Raw genomic sequence first — 20,068 nt, 5'->3', positions numbered from 1 at the left:
AACAGTACTTCATCAATTCAGCATTTCATTTTCAGGTACACCTTCTCCTGTTCTTCATATCCCTTTCATGCTGCTCAATGAACCATTCCCCTAACAAACATTTAAACAAAGACTGCTATACTCTTTCCTTGTCTGTTAAAGGACTCTTATTTCATTTAGTAGGCAATATACCTTCTTTTTATAAATACAGCTCTGTGGTGATAAAAGTTCTGATTAACTTTTTTATTTATTGTTAGGTTGGCTTGGAGTTGGGCAGTGGGAGGGTGGGGTGGTAACTAACTTTATTTGATTCTACTATGAGTGCTTTTTCTTAATTGTTATGTTTGTTTTGCACTGTATAAACCTTTTTAAATTTTTTTTTGTTTTGCCGCATTGTAGAAACTCAAAATTAATTTTAAAAACTCTTATCATATTTTGGCTTACATATTGATTTTCCTTCCACTAAATTAAACAGTGAATCACAAGCAGAAACTAAAATGTTAAATTATGAATTATGTATTTTGACAGAAAAATTCCAATTGCTCAATGCTAAAATAGTATGGTAGCAATTCTCAAAGAACAAACATGGCTTTAAGTTAATCTTCCTCATAGATTCTTGACTGATAACTGTTCCTGATCTAGTAAGTAAGTGAACACATAATTGTTATATAAACTAAAAACTTAAATCTGTGCAGCCCAAGAGAGTCAAATTATGATCAGCCAAATGCCTATTATAGTATGATTATTGCTGGCAAAGGAAAATATGAGGAAAAAAGAGCAACATCTAGTTAGGGTATGTTAATGGTAGCCAATAATCACTCAAACTAGCAACTTTTCTGAAAATGTTTTCAAAAGATCACAAAATAAAACACTTAACTATTTGGTCACATATTAAACTGAAACTCCCACTCAAGATATAATGCTTGTGTGTTTGAAGAACTGGTGTCTTAATTCTTACCAGATTTTATTAATTCAGGCTACAAAGAACAGTAAATTACATTATGGAAATCTATATTCTCCCTCTGATAGTGGGGGTGGGGGTGTTCCAAAATAAGATGGATGCTTGACCTTACAATCTACCCTGTATTGGCCTTGTACCTTTATGGTCTACCAGCATTGTACTTTCTCTAACTGTAAAACTACATTTTGCATTCTATTATTTTACCTTGTACAATCTCAAAGGACAGATGTAATTAAGCTATCTGTACGACATGTATACATGATAATTTTATAAGCCACTTACCAATTTGCTAGACTATGCAATACCCTCACAAAAACCATGTTCATATTGGCTTAAATATTGGCTCCTTAAATGAAAAGCTAGAGATACAGGTCAATACAACAATTCAGGCTTGTATCAGAAATTAAGCACTTATCACACTTTTCCTCCTGTGCTCTATTTCACCGCTTGCCTTTTAAATTCCTCCTAAGTCCCTGCATTTTCTATAGCTCTTTTTTTTAGGGATTACACTGTTTTTCAAAACTGCTTAACATTTCCAAAGTTCTGGAGTTTCCGAAGTTCATATAACCGGAACTCGGGTATGAACATTGGGTTAAGGGGTTTATGGGAACAGAAGAATATGCAATCAACAAAAATAAACTAAAACTAAGTTTAAAACTTGAACCTATTCGTTTTATTCTTCCCTCTCATCTGGTATCACCCAAGTTTTTAAAACGGTGCAGAAACTGAAACATCAGAAGAGTTATGTCATCAGGAAAAATAAGGGGGCCAAAATGGGGAAAGTGGCTTTGAGAAGAAAACATTGCCAGAAGTATACCACGATAATGATGAGAAAGAAAAGCACTAAACTTGCCACAAGCATGCACATTTACTTCCAACAGTGAACTAAAGAGCTATGAAAGGGTGCTTCCTTTTTTATAAAAAAGGAGACTGGAAAACAAACAACTGAAATCCTCAGTGTAGTTAAAACATTCTAACTGGTTCTCTCACATTTTGTAAAAAGTCATGCTGCACGTAGTGAAGACTATGAGCCAGCAATCTACACTGGTGATAAAACTGCAACATTTTATCACTTTGCTAATGCTTCTGGAATTGCAAATTGTAATCTTATTCACTTCTGAAGATTGTTTCCGATGTTGGGGAAGTCCAGAACAAGGGGTCACAGTTTAAGGATAAAGGGGAAGCCTTTTAGGACCAAGATGAGGAAAAACTTCACACAGAGAGTGGTGAATCTGTGGAATTCTCTGCCACAGGAAACAGTTGAGGCCGGTTCATTCGCTATATTTAAGAGGACGTTAGATATGGCCCTTGTGGCTAAAGGGATCAGAGGGTATGGAGAGAAAGCAGGTACAGAGTTCTGAGTTGGATGATCAGCCATGATCATACTGAATGGCGGTGCAGGCTCGAAGGGCTGAAGGGCCTACTCCTGCACCTGTTTTCTATGTTTCTATGTTTCACTGTAGGAAAAAATATACAGTGGATTCTGGTTAATCAGGATACAATGGGACCAAAACATTTTGGCCCAATTAAGTGGCTGTCCCAAGTAACTGAAGTTTCATGGAAATAATTTTAAGTATAAAAATACAAACTACCATTTAACTGATTAAGGAATTGTGCATCTAAATAAAATACAGAATAAAAAATGCTACCAGAACTACAACAGTACTATAAAACGTATGCATTAATTCCTAATAGTTATCAACACAGGAATTCTGTTTTTGTTGGTGTGTTCTTTTGATCAACTTTAAATGAACAAAATCAATCCGGATGCCTACTGCAGATAGCTGATTGCCTTCAAACAGTGATTGTATCCTCCAAATCTTTATTTCATTGTAACATTCAAGATGACTGTTAATACCTACAAATTCTTCATAGTTGCTAACTTGCTGAAGTAGTGAATTGCTTCATTTTCAATCCTGGCATTTCTGGTATCTCCAAGCCTGAGTGCTTGAAACCACAGTGAGCAAACAGTTCTGAATTGTTTTGAATGTTAATTACTCACTAACTACCAATGACAAAAATCACTGCTTTTTGAACTCAAACATGCAACTAACACTATTTAAAAACTGTCTGCTCTAAGCACTGTGTAGCGTCTAACGCCATATGACATGCACGCAACTGATACTAGTCAGAAAATGTTTGACAACAGTCTCCTGCCCTAATTAACTGGAACCCATTGTATTGCCCCAAGTAAGCAGCTGTCCCAATTAACTGGAATCCACTGTATTAATTCTTAGAGAAATAAAGTTCAACTGCAAAGCAAGCTGCAGTTCCTATTAAATTTTCTATCAGTTCCACTTTTGAAAATTTAATGATTGTGTTTCAGTGCAAATTTCCAGTGTGAATAATTTCACTTGATACTGATCTTAAGTTACAAAATCAAATGAATGCAATCCTTCAACAGAAAAAGCTACCCCAACTGCACTTAAATGATATACTGGGATTCAGAATGATACAAAAAAATACCACTGCAAAAGAACAAATTTCACAACATATGTCAATGATATTAAACGTGATTCTGAATCACCATAAAGTTCAAATTACTAAATGTAAAGAAAAACATCAAAAGATGGTGTATTGGGGTACAAAAACACAAGGAGATTGAAATAACAGGTAGCCAGGAAGTCTCCTTTTTGCTACAACTAGAATTGTAATTATAGCAGCAACTGTAATTATTGCAGAATTGCTACCAAACTACAAATGAATTAGTCACTAATCTGAAATACAATAATAAGATCAGAACAATGTCCACCTTTAAGGAATCTCATTAACCTTTCTAATAACTGAAAAATAGTTTTCAACATGTTAAATTTTAAGCAACATTAACAGTAATCCTTAAAATATTAGCAACAGTCCAAAGCAACTTCAATGTTTAACTCTGACCAAATGCTGTTCCAGTGCCTGTAACAAATACACTCACTGCGGTTAATTTGACTTTTGTACATCACACATTCTAGACAGCCAATAAAGACAACCAGTAAAGTCCCTTGTGTATCAGGGACTAAGATTTTTTTTTAGACACAGTAGCTTGTTATATATTTGTGATATTATACTCTACTAGTTTTAATTGACATTTAATCTGTGAGATTAATGTAATTTGGAGAGAAAGGGAAAAAACCCACATCCCTGACCAACCCTTATTTCCAATGTCTGGTGATCAAAATAGCTTTAACTCCTATTTCAGAAGTTTAAGAACTTAACTAAAACATGTATTGATACACAGTAGATAGGATCAATGGACTCCCAAAAAATAGACAATTGCTTCGTTTCATACTTTACAGCTCTCCATTAATGAAAATATTCAAGGATAATTATTCCAGCTGTGACAAAGGATAGCTATCGTAAGCATTACAACAAGTGTGTTCAATCCCTTCTGGACTGTTATTCTCTGAAATGCTTTGAAACTGAGGGAAAACAGGCTAAGTTATTGAGCTATACAGTTGCAAAACTTTATAAACATTTATAAAGTTTATTTATAGGAACTACAGCTTGCTTTGCAGTTGAACTTTATTTTTCTGAGAATTAATACAGTGGATTCCAGTTAATTGGGACAGCTGCTTACGTGGGGCAATACAATGGGTTCCAGTTAATTGGGGCAGGAGACTGTTGTCAAACGTTCATTTATAAATTCATAAACTTTATCAAACACTAAATTGTATATCAATATTCAGACCAAATTAGTAAACTTAGGAAGTAGATTAATAATAAGCTCCTTAGAATGTTGCTACAATGTTGCCCATTGCTGCAACTTTACTTTTTATTTCACATTCCCAGCCTATGCTCAATTTGCAGCTTTATTTCCAAATTTTTGAGGTTAGTTATCACAGATCCCTACAGCATTGGTTCAATTCTGTCTTTCTTGCCAATTACCTTAAATCTGTATTGTTCAGTTTCTTGTTCTTCTGCCAGGAGAAAATATTTTCACTCATTCAGTCAAAAGACATAATAAATACTTCTATTAAATCTACTCACAGTCCTCCCTCTATCAGACTGTTTTTCCATATTTATAATTCCTATGCCTTATACCATGATAGCTTATTTCAGTTCACCTCTACATTTTTCCTAAAACATAATGCTGAGGATGAAGTAACTAGCCTTAAGAAACTTACTTAATTTGGTAAATTATCCCATATTTTGAGAGGCCAATGGTCCATGAAGCTTTTTAAAAGATATCTAGAAATTTGTCCTATCTACAAATTGATGTGTACGCAGATTCTAAGACAAAACCCAACTATAAATTGAAAATATTGTTTTGCACCAGAAGAGGCAGTTAACCCATCATAAATATGTATTAATACACCATCAAGCATCTTAATTATTTCTTTAAGTATTTGCAAACCCCAAATGGCTTTTTGAACATTGTATCAATGTAAATTAATCCCTATATACCAAAGTCTAAGACAAATGCATTTACATTTTAACTACATTACAGATGATTAGCCTATGTTTCCACTTCACAGCTTTTCCATATTTACAATCCAGTAGACACCTGACAAAACATTAGCACTGTTATATTGCTTATCTCAACAATAATGAAGAATAAAGACTACTAACCTTTGAAATACCTGTACTTTATCCTATTCAATCTCTCTACTTCTACAAGATTGTGTATGCAGTTCAAGTTATTTGAGAAGACTCATTAGATTTATTACTGGGTTGAGGGAATCAACAGAAGGCTGATGAGAACATTTCATGGAGCTCAAAAGAATGGGAGGCAATGCTTGAAAGTAAAATATTGAGGGAGATTGATAGCATGAATGCTGAGAAGGTATTTCATAATATGGTAATATAAAGCTAAGCAATGGAGGTCACCCATTTAATAAACAGGGAGAAGTTTTGTGAATTTGTGAATCTTTGGAATTCTCTATCCCAGAGAGACATGGAGGCAGTATCAGTGAATCTAAAATAACTTCATAATATTAAGCAATTTAAGTAAAGAATGCTTGTTTAGTACTAGTGTGGAGCAAGACACATTTCTGAAAGAATGCAGATATCAAGCAAGGCAAAGGCTATGGAAAGAAAGGGAGAAAATGATGACAGTGAAGACAGTAATCACAGTGAATGGCAGAGAAGGACCAAAGGCTTGATTGGACAACTTCTACTTCATTCTCTTATTTTCTGTTGGAGTTTTATCCTAGAATAATAATTTGCAACATATTACTGAAATAATGGATTCAGTGGAATGGAATTTCATACTTGAGCCTATCCATTACATCAAAGACACCAAACTTAATTGTAATTCTGCATAATTTTGTTCAATTTAATTCACCAAAATGGCTTCTAAGATCCAATTATTCACTCTGTGCAATGACTTTATGTGATATTCCTAGCTTCACTGGCATAACTTATACAGTTTAGATTACCAAAATAATTATCCCATCTAACACACAGGCAATGTTGAGAACCAATCAAATACTTCAACAGCATGCTCAATATTTGTAAAAAGGGAGTTGGGGTGGGTTGCAGATTTAAACAAGATCCCTGAACACAATAATATTAAGCACTGAAATCTGCAGTGTTTCACATCAGATGTTGGAATATTTGTATTTATAAATCATCACACCATAATCCCAAACAATATAAAATAATGCTAATTATTAATAAGGAAATTAAACAAATCGATTCAGAAATAAGTTATACTTCAACAAACCAGCAATAGACTGCAACAAATTTAGGCAAGCCTGAGTTGGATAAACTAGGACTAGAATCAGGAATAGGCCAGATGCACCCACCCTCACCACACCACCCAAAGACCAAAGTTATGGATAATATGCCACCTTAACACTATGTTTTAAGGATCATCATCATATATCCCCAATTCATCTATAATGTTCAAATTTATATTTACTTTTTATTTAGAGATACAGCACAGAAACAGGCCCTTCCAGCCTAATGAGCCCACTCCACCCAAATACACCCATGTGATCAATTAACTCAACAACTCCTATGTCTTTAGAATGTGGGAGGAAACCAGTGTGCCAGTAGGAAACAAACATTCCCAGAGAGAATGTACAAACCCCTGATAGACAGCAGTGGAATTGAACCACTGCACTGCCATGCCACCTGTACTGGAGGACTACAAAACCATGAGGTTTTATTTACACACAAAAAAAAATCAATGTGAGTCAGCTTTTCTTCAATGAGCTCTAATGAAATTGTTCAATATGATTTACCTTTCTCAAAACCATATTGATTCTGCATCATTTCCTTGAATTGAATTTATCTTAACTGCTTGTTCACCTTAAAAAAAATTGCTTCTGAAATTTCCCTTGCAACACAAAATAAATGGCTTGTAATTTCTTGCTTTGCTTCATTTACTTTTTAACTAGAGGAAAAACCGGTATTCCAATGAAAACTTACACAAGTCTAAGGAATTTTGGAAAAACTAAAACTAATGCATCAACTGTCTCACTAATCAGTTAAGAATGCTGAAGCCCACTGCAAATCAGAACTTTCCTTCATTTACATGTTTAATTTGAAAAGTAGACCACAACTATTTACCAATTTGTCTCAATGTTGAATTTTAAAATCACATTTAATTACTCAACTAAGTAGCTTTAGTGAGGAACAATAACAGAAAGCAGAGAAGCACCATCAAATCAGGTGTCCTCATTCAATCGCCAAACCTCAAACTATGCACAATTTACTAAAGTTAGTAACTTGTTGATTTAATTCTGTTTACATTTGCTATGAGATTACAAATGAATGGAGTTACTTTGGTTAGCTTTCCAATAAACAATGGAACCTAGATGCCAGATTACCAGATGGCCTATAGAGCTGCTGTCCTTAACATGCCCTTCTAATTTAAAATTATGAAGCTTGGTTCTGCTATGTTTTATTGAGACCTTTTAAAATATAATGTTAAGTAAATTCTGCCCCAAATTTTACATCAAATAATCTTTTTTTAAAATACTACTTTGTTGACCAATGCATATCACTTAGAATTAACTTTTAAGCTCCAGTTAGCAGAACATCAGATCATCTCACCAAACTAGAAGATACAAAGGTTAAAGTTATTCTGGACTCAGGCAACACACACACACAAAATGCTGGGGGAACTCAGCAAGTCAGGCAGTATCTATGGAGGGAAATAAACATTTGGGAATTCAGGCCAAGACCCTTCATCTGAACTAGAAAGGAAGGGGGGCAGAAGCCAAGCCATACCTGATGAAGGATCCTGGCCCGAAAGGTTGATTGTTTATTCCCCTCCACAGATGCTGCCTGGCTTGCCGAGTTACTCCTGTAATGTTTCCCACATCTGCCGAACCTCTTGTGTTTATGACCTTTCGGGTTCACTTACCTTCTTGTATTGACCACACAAGTATTTATAATATTGTAAAGTGCAGCAAGGTCACACATCAAGCAAATTATCCTCGCCCCCCCCCCCTTCAATCATTGTATTTAGGCTGACAATGAAATAACACTTTAAACACTGATAAAAATTCAAAATGACTGACACTTCAAACTAATCTATAGATTCAATGGTGCTTCATAATCCAAACACTACTACTGAGAAAAAAAACAAAGTGTAGGCTTACTTTAATAGTACTGAGATCCATGGGGTGTTTTATAATGTCGTGATAATCATGCAGTCCCAAGGCTTCTACGTCCACAGGTTTGTAGAAGGGCCAGGCATATGCTGCATGCTTCTTGGCGAACATTTCCTTAAGAATGCCAGTGCAGTACTTCAACTGTTCCGAAACCTTTCCACTGCCTACCACAACCCCACCACCTACAATCCCAACACCTCCGCCCCCACCCTTCTCAAGATGTGGCTGCTGTTGGGAGTCTGGAGCCTCTTTCTTAGTGGGCTTTGGAGGTCTGCCACTCCTAGAAGGAATCTTTGCAGGTTTGGGTTCAGTCATTAACGGAGAAGACTCTCGACTCTTCACTGGAACATTGGTTGTCGGAGTTGTTGTATCAGCTTTCCTCTTCACACCCTTTTTATGCTTAAAAATAAAAAAAGAACAATTTAGATTCAACTATCCTAGCCTATTAGGAATTAGCAAATAAACAGTACACATTGATGACAAATGAAAAGAGTATTAATTTAACATCCTATTGACCTCTAAAGGGGGCCTCACTGCTTCAAATTCCTAATTTTCCCCATATAATGGACTTTAGGATTTGGCCACTTCAGGAGAGATTGAATGAAGCCAATTTCTGATAACAGAATGAAAGGCGTGACATAGTAACAGGTATAAACCCCAACATTGCTAATGTGTTGTTGTACAGGCAGGATGTTTCTTAAATATTCTAAAATTTTAATCAGAATTTTCAAATAATAAGCTATCAAGCCAGTGAGCAAAAGGAATGAGAATGAGGTGTGTGCAAAGAATTAAATGCTTTGAGCAAAATCAATGTTATAACTATATATCCATAAATTCTGCCCTCTGTTTTCTCACTATCTTCTTCCTCAAATTCTTCCTTAAAATTCATGGGAGAAAGTCAGTAAATTATTTTCAAACATGAAAAAAGCGACTAACATAAACCAACAGTCTTCAATTTGGTAATTCAATGATTATCAAAGCAGCTTAGCCTCCACTCCCACAAATTATACGAAGCCATTAAATCCTATATGCTTGGAACCACATGTGAGTTTAGGCATCCTCGTGAAAAAGCTACTCAAGAGGTGAATTACCTTTGGAGGCTGTGGAGCTGGTGCCATCACAGTTGTTGGCGTGAGTGTTGGCATTGGGGGAGCAGAAGTATGTGGAGACACTGTTGTTGTTGGTGGCTGGCCTATCAAGTCAGGAGTCGCAGGAGGAAATGACTGGGGTGTGGGTGCTGGCACAGATACCGATGGAAGCTGCGGCTGCGATGGTGCAGGCTGAGATGCCTGGGGTGCCCGCTGGGGTGGTGCCTGTTGTGGTGGTGCTGGTGCCGATACCGGCATTGTCACTTGGGAGGCAGTCTGTACAGTTGACACATTTGTTTTAGACTGAACTAAAAAAACAAAACAAGTCACTTATATTAAATATTCAAAGTGATGGATACTCAATTTAAACTTTCCAGTAACCACAGTTTAGTATATACATTAAAATATAACAACATTAAGATTCAGTGGACTGACAAAACTCAGCGTACAAATCATTCTTTGGTCAAGGAGGATGCAAAAGCAAAGAAATTTAATTTTTAAACCAAAAAGGAAAAAAAAAATCACTTCTGGTGGGATACCGGAGGAAGGAATTGTTCCAGCCTGAAGTGTAACCATCTTAAGTGGAAAAACTGGGAATTCTAATGAAACAGCATGATCAGTTTCCAGATAAAAAAAATCTGTTACTGCATGTATGGGGAAGTTTTAAACTTTGGTATCTCAATGCACTTGATGAATCAATGCAGCAAGTTCTTAAGGATGCACAAGAGTAGCTAACATCATGCAAGCACCTGAACACCAGTTTCGTAAACATGCATGTGGTCAGGGGTATTATGGCTATTTAGACAGTGGCGAGGTCTGTTTCAGTGATAGTCAGAAGACTTGCCAGAGAAGGCCCTAGCCTGCAGAACTGCAGCACAAAGAACTGGTTTCAGGTAGGTGCCCTTCCAAGTAATGACATGTCTCACTCACTGTTTTCCTGTCTAATTTTAATATCTACTTAATACCCACTTTCAAATGCAATCTGTTTCCACTGCCACTACTTTAAGTTAATAGTCTCCCCCAACAACTAATTTTAACTTCCCAACTACCCGTACCCAGGTTTCATGAACAATAGATATTTACAGATGTGGAAATAAGCGGACTCACAAACCAAAGTTTAACATTAAGCAAACTCACGTCACTTAAAAATAAACTTCATGAAACCAAAAGGGGATGATGTGCCTAAAATGGGTAATTCTACAATGCAACCCATTTTAGTGCTTTTTAGAACTCTGCCTATTACTATTCAAGTTAAATCTCATTACCAGAACCACACAGTGAAAAAAATAGCAATTTAGTCCATTGTATGCATGCCACCCATATAAAATAATACTACTTTTCTCATCACTAATAATTCCACTTTCCCATAAGATTTACCTGCCATGTATCTATATTAGGGGCAATGTATACACAGCTATAAGAGAGACTGCAGATGCCAGAAATCTGAAGTAACACAAAATACAGGAGGAACTCAACAGGGCAGGGGAAATCCATTGAAGCTTCGGGCCAAGACCCTCTCTCAGGGCTGGAAGTCATAATAAAAGGGTAGGAGGTGGAGGAGCATGGAGATGGGGTAAAGGAACAAGATGGATAAAAGAAAACAGGAGTGGGGGGCCAGGGAGTCGTTACTGAAAGTTAGAGAAATTGATGTTGATGCTGTCAGGATGGAAATTACCTAGACAAAATACGAGATGCTGCCTATCCAATCTGCATCTGGCCTCAATGCAACAGTAGAGGAGACATGTCAGGAGACCATAGACATGTCAGTATGGGAATAGGAAATGGCAGGCAGAGCAATGGTGTGCGAGGCAATCACCCAATCTGTGTCGGGTCCTACCAATGTAGAGGAGGCTGCAACAGGAGAGTTGGATATAATGAATGGTCTCAACATCTTGGCATCTGAGTGCTGCCTCAACTAGAAGGACTGTTTTGGGTTGGAATAGTGAAATGGGGGAGGTGGTGTAGACACATGCAAAACAGGTTTCATGGACAACAGCCTGGAAGTGAATTAGTGGAGGTGGACAAGCAGACAGGGGATTCACAGTAAGTGATCCCCAAGGAAAATGGAGTGAGAGGGAAAGGTGAGATGGTATTCAGCTGGAGATTGTGGAAATTGCAGAGACTGATGCATTGTAAGTGGATGTTTGGGGTTCGTGCAGTAGCAAGTGAGGATAAGAGGTGCCCTTGCATATTCAGGGAGAAGCAGACAGGTTGGGATGATGACAGCGGTGGGCAAAATGGAGGAGGTGTGGATGAGGATAGCAGTAGAGTGAAAGACCTCTGTTTTGTGAAAGAGAAAGGACATTTCAGAAGCCGTGAAAGATATGGTGAGCATTAATGACGAAGGTTTGGAGCGTGGATCAATCCACGTAGCTAACAAAAAGGGATGTATAGCTGGAGAAAGTGAAAGGAGCTGAAAGAAAAGGGCAAGTATGTACAGTTATTGAACCTACCCACCAGCACACTTTTGCATGTGGAAGGCAATTGCAGCACCCACAGGAAACCCACACATTCACAGGGAGAACATGCATAATCCACACAGATAATACTGGTCAGGATTGATCCCGAATCTCTGGAGCTGTGAAGCAGCTGGGATAACTGTTACATCACTGTGCCGCCCTTGTTCACTGTAAAAAGACTGTCAGGATAACATTATAGGTGGAATCACAAGATTAGTGTTTGCCTTCCAAGGATGTTAAGCCATCTCCTGGATCAGCAGGATGTAAAAGATCAAATAAATCTAATTAAAGAGCCAATATAGATCAACTAATTTTTCTCAAGTGTGCCTGAGAATCTTCATATGCAGAAAGCAGTTCAAAGCCACTTGGCTAGCTTTAAAACATGAGCGAAACTATAATTCATAATTTTTCAATATTTAGGTGACCTTTTGATTGTTCTGACTCACTAGGAAAACACAGAAGAAATAATACAAGCACATTTCATGCATGCTTTTAATTTGTGTCAGTGGGAGGAATATGAAAATTTCCAGATCTATACATATCCAGAGTTAGAATGGAAAATCTGCACTATTTAAATTTCTGTCCCACTAATTGTGATAATTGTTAACAACCTTTTGTGAACAATAAACTAAAATTTAAAAGATGTCAGCTTTTTATTAATGGACTTGAATTAAAGGCTACTTTAATTTGCAAAATCTTTCAAAATGGAATTATTCAACCTGCCTTAGAAAAAAAGGTCAAGTTCTTAAATACTGGGTTCACAGACCAGATGTAGCAATAACACAAACTCTCAACGTTTCAATTTAGGAGAAGGGCTTGCATGAGAAAAATTTCAGTCCTTCAAATGAGACCCAGTAAGCAGCCAATTATTCAACATCATTCATGACCAACATGCACCAGCAACTCTATTAAATGAAGCTACTGATTGAAATAAAAGTTGGTTTCAAATTCTCCGCATAAAAAGATGCATGTAAATATGTTTTAAATTAAAGTTGCAACCAGATCACTCTACCAAGTATTTCATCTCCGAAAATAAAGCTTTTCTGTATGTAAGACTAGGAATACCAACTGCTTGACAGCTTCCAACATAATGGATTACATTGGATTGACATTTATACCAATGATATTAAATTTAGCACTATAGCTGAAAAGTAACATACATACACCCTACCTGTTTCTTTTCTGCCTCTACCCCGTGATCCTTTGGCAGGCTGTATAGGTACTTCAATCTCTTCTTGTGGCATCTCTGAAATTTTCTGAAGAAATATCTTTTCCAAAGCTTCTGCCATTAAGACTATATCATCCCCTTGCTATTAAAAAAAGGGAAAAAAACATTTAGTACAATTACGCTGATTTAGTACTTTAACAATAAAAGCACAATTGATGAGTAACTTTACTGAAAGGAAATAGCAAAAGATAATTAGGATTTCTCCAGAACAGTTGCTACCAATTTAAATCCATTCACTTTAATTTCTAAATGAAATTAGACTCTGATCATCAAAATATTACACTCGAGCCATCTTCAAAATTTATGTGAATACAACTAAAAAAGGAATTCAGATATGAATTAAAGGCCCAATTACAAAACATAATGCCAGAAATGGCCTGGAGTCCAGCTGACTTGAGAAGTTCACTGATTTCAGTTAGAATAGCAATAAATATGTTATTAATGTTTTGGGAACCACAGGTTATGGGTAGAGAAATAAAAAGGGCACATTATTACAATCTTTTGTAGCAACCTTTTCGAAAGGTAATCATTGTAGTCACTGAGCAGGAATGTTCAAGCTCAGAATAAAATACACAAATCATGGCCTCTCACACCTGCTCTCATTCAGCAAATTCTTAGCTAACCTTTTAGTTCAGATCCACTTTTCTGGCTTATAAATATCTTTAAAAAAATTATTAACTGACTTGAATTCACTCCACTACTGAATATTCACATGCATCTTAGATAGAAAATTCCCAAGATCCTTTAACACTGATTTTTTTTCCCCTCTCATTTTTAAACGTAATGGTCAACCCCTTAACTTCAGGGTGTGATACTTGGCTCTTAAGCTCCCAAAACCCTGCCCACCAGACCAGAGAAAACATCCAACTATGCACCTACAATTTTGAGCGCCAAAAGAATCCCAAATATTTCAATGAATCACCTCTAAACTCAAGGTTGTGCCTGGCCTGCTAAACATCTCCTCATAGGAGAGACTCATCCAGAAATCCATCTTTTGTCACACTCCCTCTACAGCTAGTACAACATTTAAACAAGATTCTAGGCCTGTGCTCCAGGCAAAACTGTGTCATTGAGAGACCAACAAGATAAGATTTGCAGGCTGCTGTATAGAATCTTTTCTTCCTGAAGATCCCCCCACCCCACAAGTTGTATTTGGTTGAGCACAGGACAGCCGTGAGCACTGAGCTGACACAAATCAGTGAGGTTGGCTGGCAGCTGCTTGACCTGTACCTGCCCATTCTCTAATCACACCTGTCATCCTATCCCATGTTCTGCCTTTATTTCTGAATTACAAACAGTTCTTGGGAATGAAACCCTAACATGGGGATTTTTTGCATTAGCATGTCAATTTTCAGAATACATTCAATTTTAGAGACAAGGTGCCTCTAAATCAAAATCTTAATCGCGACCTTTCAAAGTCACTGACAGCAAAGTAGATGACCTTGTCTTCCACATTTCATTTTTCAAGCCTTGCCCATTCACTCACTGTCACCATCTTTAAGCTACACTGCATTTTCCACACAACTAGTATACTGTCCTGCTCTGAATCACCAGCAAACTTCAGGTGATACATTTGATCCTTTCAACCCACCAATGAAATGGGCTGAAGAATGAAACTCAAGAATGAGAAATAGCAAGATCTGCAACATTCATCCTTGAGATATTCTTGCCTTTTTCCTGTTTCTCCTTCTTCATTCTACACTAATAGTAATCCAATCTTATGTACTTCGATGCTTAATAATTTTGCTTCTGGTACCTTTTCAAAGGTCTTTGAAAGTCTGAGGCACACTGGATTACTCTAATTTGTTTCAAGCTTTTAAAAATTTGGAATTTTCGAACAGTTTTCAGTTTTATAAATGCATACTGACTCTGCCAAGTTCTTATTAGCTGCCTTGTTACTATGTCCTCAACAGTATACTCTAGAAATTTTTACCATGACTGACCTCAGACTAAGTTTTCTTTGGATTTCACACATCTGCAGATTTTTGAGTTGCTATTGTTTTCTAATGCCCATTTTCTTTCATTTTTCTTGATTAGTAGGGGTAGATTATTTGTTATCTTCCAAACAACTCAAGAATGAATGGATTGATGAACTGATTTTAGTTTAAACTTACATAATTTACATAGCTACTTACTTTTAAAACTTTAGGTTCTCAAGATTTACCAGATGAGAGTTCCATTAACGTTTCTAATACTTTTGTTAAACTGAGGTCAATTTCTTTCAGCTCTACATTCACTCTGGGTCTATCAAGTCACACATATTTCAAGAAGGTTTACTGTACTTTTTATCATTCCCAGGAGACAAGAACTCAAATAATTTCTGTCATTTCCTTATGCAATGTAATTTCTCTTGTATCAGTCTATAAGGGACCCATATTAACTTTTGCAACTCTTGACTTTTTTCTATTTGCTGAAGCATTTATAGCCTGTGCTCATAATAGTTGCTAGATTACCAAAGAGTTTTTCATCTTCTATTTAATTCAAAACTTTTCAGTTTTGCTAATGTTAAGACATCTCCCTTTGATCCATTATATTTAATTTTAAATATTTAAACAGGTTGGACCTGTGTTGTTGTTGGGGCTTTCGGATTCCAAAAATACATCTACTGTTACAAATTATGTATAGATCTTTAGATACTGGACATTATGGACTGTAATATCTTCTTAAGTTTTTATTTACTCAATCCATCATTGTTACCTCATTCTTTGTAATTTATTTTAAGGTTCTAATTTAAATTTGAACTAAATATTTTACAGGTGGCCCCCTTTTTTCGAACATTTGCTTTACGACAGCTCGCTATTACGAAAGACCTACATTAGTACCTGTTTAAAGAGGATTTTCCGCTTTTACGAGAAAAAGATGCCTGCCTTATTCGTGTGTTTACCCCGACAAAGACCACCATGACCTTGAAGCCTTGGGCAGGAAGTTACATGTGCATGCGTGTACGTGTCGATTCTTTTCTGCAAATCCATTTCAGCTCGCTGTCTTCCCAATTCTGATAAGTGAAACTACACTGTACATACAATATTTCTACTTTATATAGGCTGTAGATTTATCATATCATCCCTGCTTTTACTATATGTTCATGTTATGTTAGGTTTTATGTGTTATTTGGTACGATTTGGTAGGTTATTTTTTGGGTCTGGGAACACTCAAAAATTTTTCCCATATAAATTAATGGTAATTGCTTCTTCACTTTACGACATTTCGGCTTACAAACTGTTTCATAGGAACACTCTACCTTCAGATAGTGAGGGAGACCTATACATCTTTGACAGTTCTGTATTTTGACTGCTCTTCCCGAAATGCTCTGTAACTACAATGTTTTTAATTTAGTCCTTTCTCACTGGACAATACCAGAAGCAAAAGAATTGATCTGCATCGTAATCTTAAAAAGCACTCCATTAATTCATTCTCCACATTATTGGTTCTCAAGTTTGGTCCCTATGTAGGTTGAACTCCTGATATTATGGCTTTATACTTCCTTCATACTCTAATTTTTGATTCGCACCTTGACCAAATTAACTCTAACATTTGATGGCCTACAGAAAACCTTCAACGTTTGCTGCCCCAGGCTGTGGCTTACACCAGACAACGATGTAAAAATGTATTTAGGAGCTGATCATCTAGTGCTGTTCATTAAGATCGTTTTTCTACCTCCAAATTATTTTGTTGCACATCTTCATGCCCTTTTATTCCTTTAATATCCAGAAGTTTATTACTGTTTTACAGCCACAGTTTTCCAGGATAGGGAAGTCAAAGAAAGTTCACCATCCTCAAATTATGACATTTCCCTTCATCACAGTCCTAAGTGGCCTGCCCCTTAAAAGCTCTAGTCCTCGGCCAGGAACTTAAATCCAGCAGCAATCCTACAATTTCTTCTAAGAAATTTATAAGTTTCAGAGATTATATCTTCAAAATATAAAGACCAAATCAACTCAGTGACTTCTCATGGGACTAATGCAGGATACTGACCCAAAGTGTCAGCTATTCCTTTGCCTCCACATATGCTGCCTGACCCACTGAGTTCCACCAGCACCCTGCTTATTTTTGGTCTACTTCCCCACATTTGCAGTTTCTTGTGTGGATATATCCACATCTGAAGACGATCTCATTAATCTTCATTGCACTTCCTCTATTTCCTCTTTTGGGTAGAAACAATGGACATTCTGCGTATTACTGAAATTATGTAACTCTGGAAGGTGTATGGAAGATGATGGGCAGTTAAATCTGAAACAACTGAAAATTGAATCATGGTCTCAATCTGTAGGCCAAATACAATTCCAGACATTGCAAGTGAAACACAGATACAGCCTATTTTATGAACTGCATGTCCATTTGCTAGATTCATTTTAAAAAAGTAACTTTAAATCATGACAAAGTACAGAGGAGCACCAAGGTGCAATCTACTACAACTTCATCACTAATCACACTAAAGATCATCCTACAGAAAAAATTCATTCAATTTAATAGCAGCTTTCTTCATTGGTTCTCCAGAATACTTAGATCAATCAAAAGACAGATAATTGTCAGAATATTTAGTTTCTAATTCCAAAATTATTATCTCCAGGACATTCTATTTCTTTCAGTTAAGATCCAAAAATGTCAGACTTCTCAAAATGAACACTAAGTGCCTCTGCACTGAAAATAATTTTAAAATTATAACTTGTTCTAGCCAAATTTACTTAAAAAAGCCTTTTTTAAAAAAACACAACTGACACAAGTTTGTTCTCAATTATTTTAGATTCTAACGCTAGAGTCTAGCAGTACACCGTGAACAAGTGGATTTCTAATATTCAATTTATTTGTATTTCACACCAAGTCCTTGTCCTCTGCTGACTTATTAACTACAGATCTGCATATTCTTGAGGTTGACTGTGCATTAGTAAGATTTTTGTAAGTATGAGAAATGCTTCAGATCCTCTTTCTGTGGTGAATCCCATTTGCCATGAGATGGATTGCACTTGATGCCTCTTGCAACCGGAGGAGATAATTTCACTCACAGCCTATGGGCTCACTTGAAATGAAGCTGAAACAGGCCTTTAAAACCATAAATCAGCAAGTTTTGTTATGTCTCTCCTCTCACTGTGAAAAGGGACACCTCTTTTCCCTTTATTGGGGGGGTGGTGGTGGAGGGAGCGCACACATACCTGTCGAATTATTTTTTGTTGTACTGCAAACATGATCTTTATTGGGGACTTTGCTATTGCATGCTTGGTGGATGGAGGGTGCTGATGCTTTATTGTGGAGGTGGGTAGGGATGGGGGGGTCATTGATTTGCTGCTGCTTGTGTATGGGAGGGGAGTAGGGAACCTTTGGGGTTCTAACATTTTTAAACTGTCACATTCTTTGGGGCACTTCTGTTTTCATGGGTGTCTGAAGAACAAGAAATTCAGGATGTATATTTCATACATTTCTCTGAGATTAAAAGTAATTACTCAACTATTCGTGTACGACAAAATTTCAATCATGGAGCAAACAATTTACCAACATTTCTATAAAAACTCTCAGGTAGTCTGAGTTACAAGACAATTACTTACGAAGCAGAATCATATTTCAAAGAGCTCACCATTTTAGAAAAGGGGTTGCGTAAAGCAGAGAGAGCAACAATCTAAATCATTACAAAATTTTTCCTTTTCATTTTGCACATGATCGATCCCAATATTTTCACTTTCAATTACCTGCAAGAAAAAGTGCTCTTTATTTTTCCACTATCTTGTTGAACATGCATCACGCTTACCTTATTGTAAATGTAACAGTTGGTAAACATGGTATTGAAGTCTTGAATACATTCCTGGGCGTTCAAGTAGTAATTGTTTTCCAAGCGTTTTTTAATTGTTCCCATATCCATAGGATGTTTGATAATTTTATAGTAATCCTGGAATAAAAAGTTGTAAAGATAAAATTTTAACTTTGAAAATAATTAATTTTGTCAGTGGTTGAAGACAGTCATTCTTGCTTTTGGATTAAATTAGGCAAGCAGTGGTGAGCTGCAGCAGTGAAGAGAGACAACTCATTCATCAGCATCATGTTGTTGCAAGACAGATAAATAGAAACTTCATTGAATCAATTTGTTGTTGGATTCATTAATAAACTGTGAGGTGCACAGGTGATGAACAATTTCAAAATACAAGTTCGATGAGGCCAGTGTTAACAAAACAAGATCTTGGCAACATTACTTTCTAAAACAGTTTAAACTTATATGGAGGAAATATTCCTAGTCAGTTTATTTTTCTGAAATGCTCAAACGTCAATACAGACTAGCTTTGTCACATATAGAACAAAACGTCTAAAGAGAGTGAAATGTGTTGATCGTATTAACAAACACAGCCAAAAGAGGTGCTGGGGTCAACCTACAAGTGTTGCCATGCATCTGGTGCCAATGTAGCGTGCACACAACTTACTGACCCTAATCCATACATCTTTAGAATGTGGAGAAAACCAGAGCACCCTGAGTAATCCCACGCGGTCACAGGGAGAACGTACAAACTCCTAGAGGCTAGAATTAAACTGACTACTGGCACTGTAAAGCAGTGCACTAAGTGCTACACTAAAAGTAGAAAACTAAAAGGTATAAAATCTACCTTTCTGTAAATTAACAGATGAAAAATATACAATTAAAAATGGTTTTGATCATGGTTAAAAACAATTTTGAATTTCCCCACCTTCAATTTTGCAGTTAGGGGTAGCTGTGAGAAATTAGAGGTACAGGGAAATAAGGAGCAGCACGATAGGACTAACAGAATTGGTCCCTGGGTGGGGGAGGGCCCCAGGCCTAGTGGGTTGAATGACTAACGACTGTC

At 36.6% G+C, this 20,068-nt stretch overlaps 1 protein-coding gene across 8 annotated transcripts in view; it reads right to left on the bottom strand.

Moving 5' to 3' along the window:
* The window catches only part of brd4 (bromodomain containing 4), a 174,045-nt gene that overhangs the window by 79,468 nt on the left and 74,509 nt on the right, over positions 1 to 20,068 (bottom strand). For all 8 annotated transcript variants that reach the window (XM_059992012.1, XM_059992013.1, XM_059992008.1 and 5 more), the window contains 4 exons: positions 19,006 to 19,143; positions 13,209 to 13,347; positions 9,582 to 9,886; positions 8,479 to 8,889 (listed from right to left, as the gene is read on the bottom strand). In XM_059992012.1, coding sequence (XP_059847995.1) covers positions 8,479 to 8,889; positions 9,582 to 9,886; positions 13,209 to 13,347; positions 19,006 to 19,143 — 993 coding nt within the window. The remainder of the gene's footprint in view (positions 1 to 8,478; positions 8,890 to 9,581; positions 9,887 to 13,208; positions 13,348 to 19,005; positions 19,144 to 20,068) is intronic.

Source organism: Hypanus sabinus, chromosome 16 (genome assembly GCF_030144855.1).
Source record: "Hypanus sabinus isolate sHypSab1 chromosome 16, sHypSab1.hap1, whole genome shotgun sequence".
In the NCBI taxonomy this organism is placed as follows: Eukaryota; Metazoa; Chordata; class Chondrichthyes; order Myliobatiformes; family Dasyatidae; genus Hypanus; species Hypanus sabinus.
Note: the sequence above shows the minus strand (reverse complement) of the source record. Positions and strands in the feature narration are given on the sequence as shown.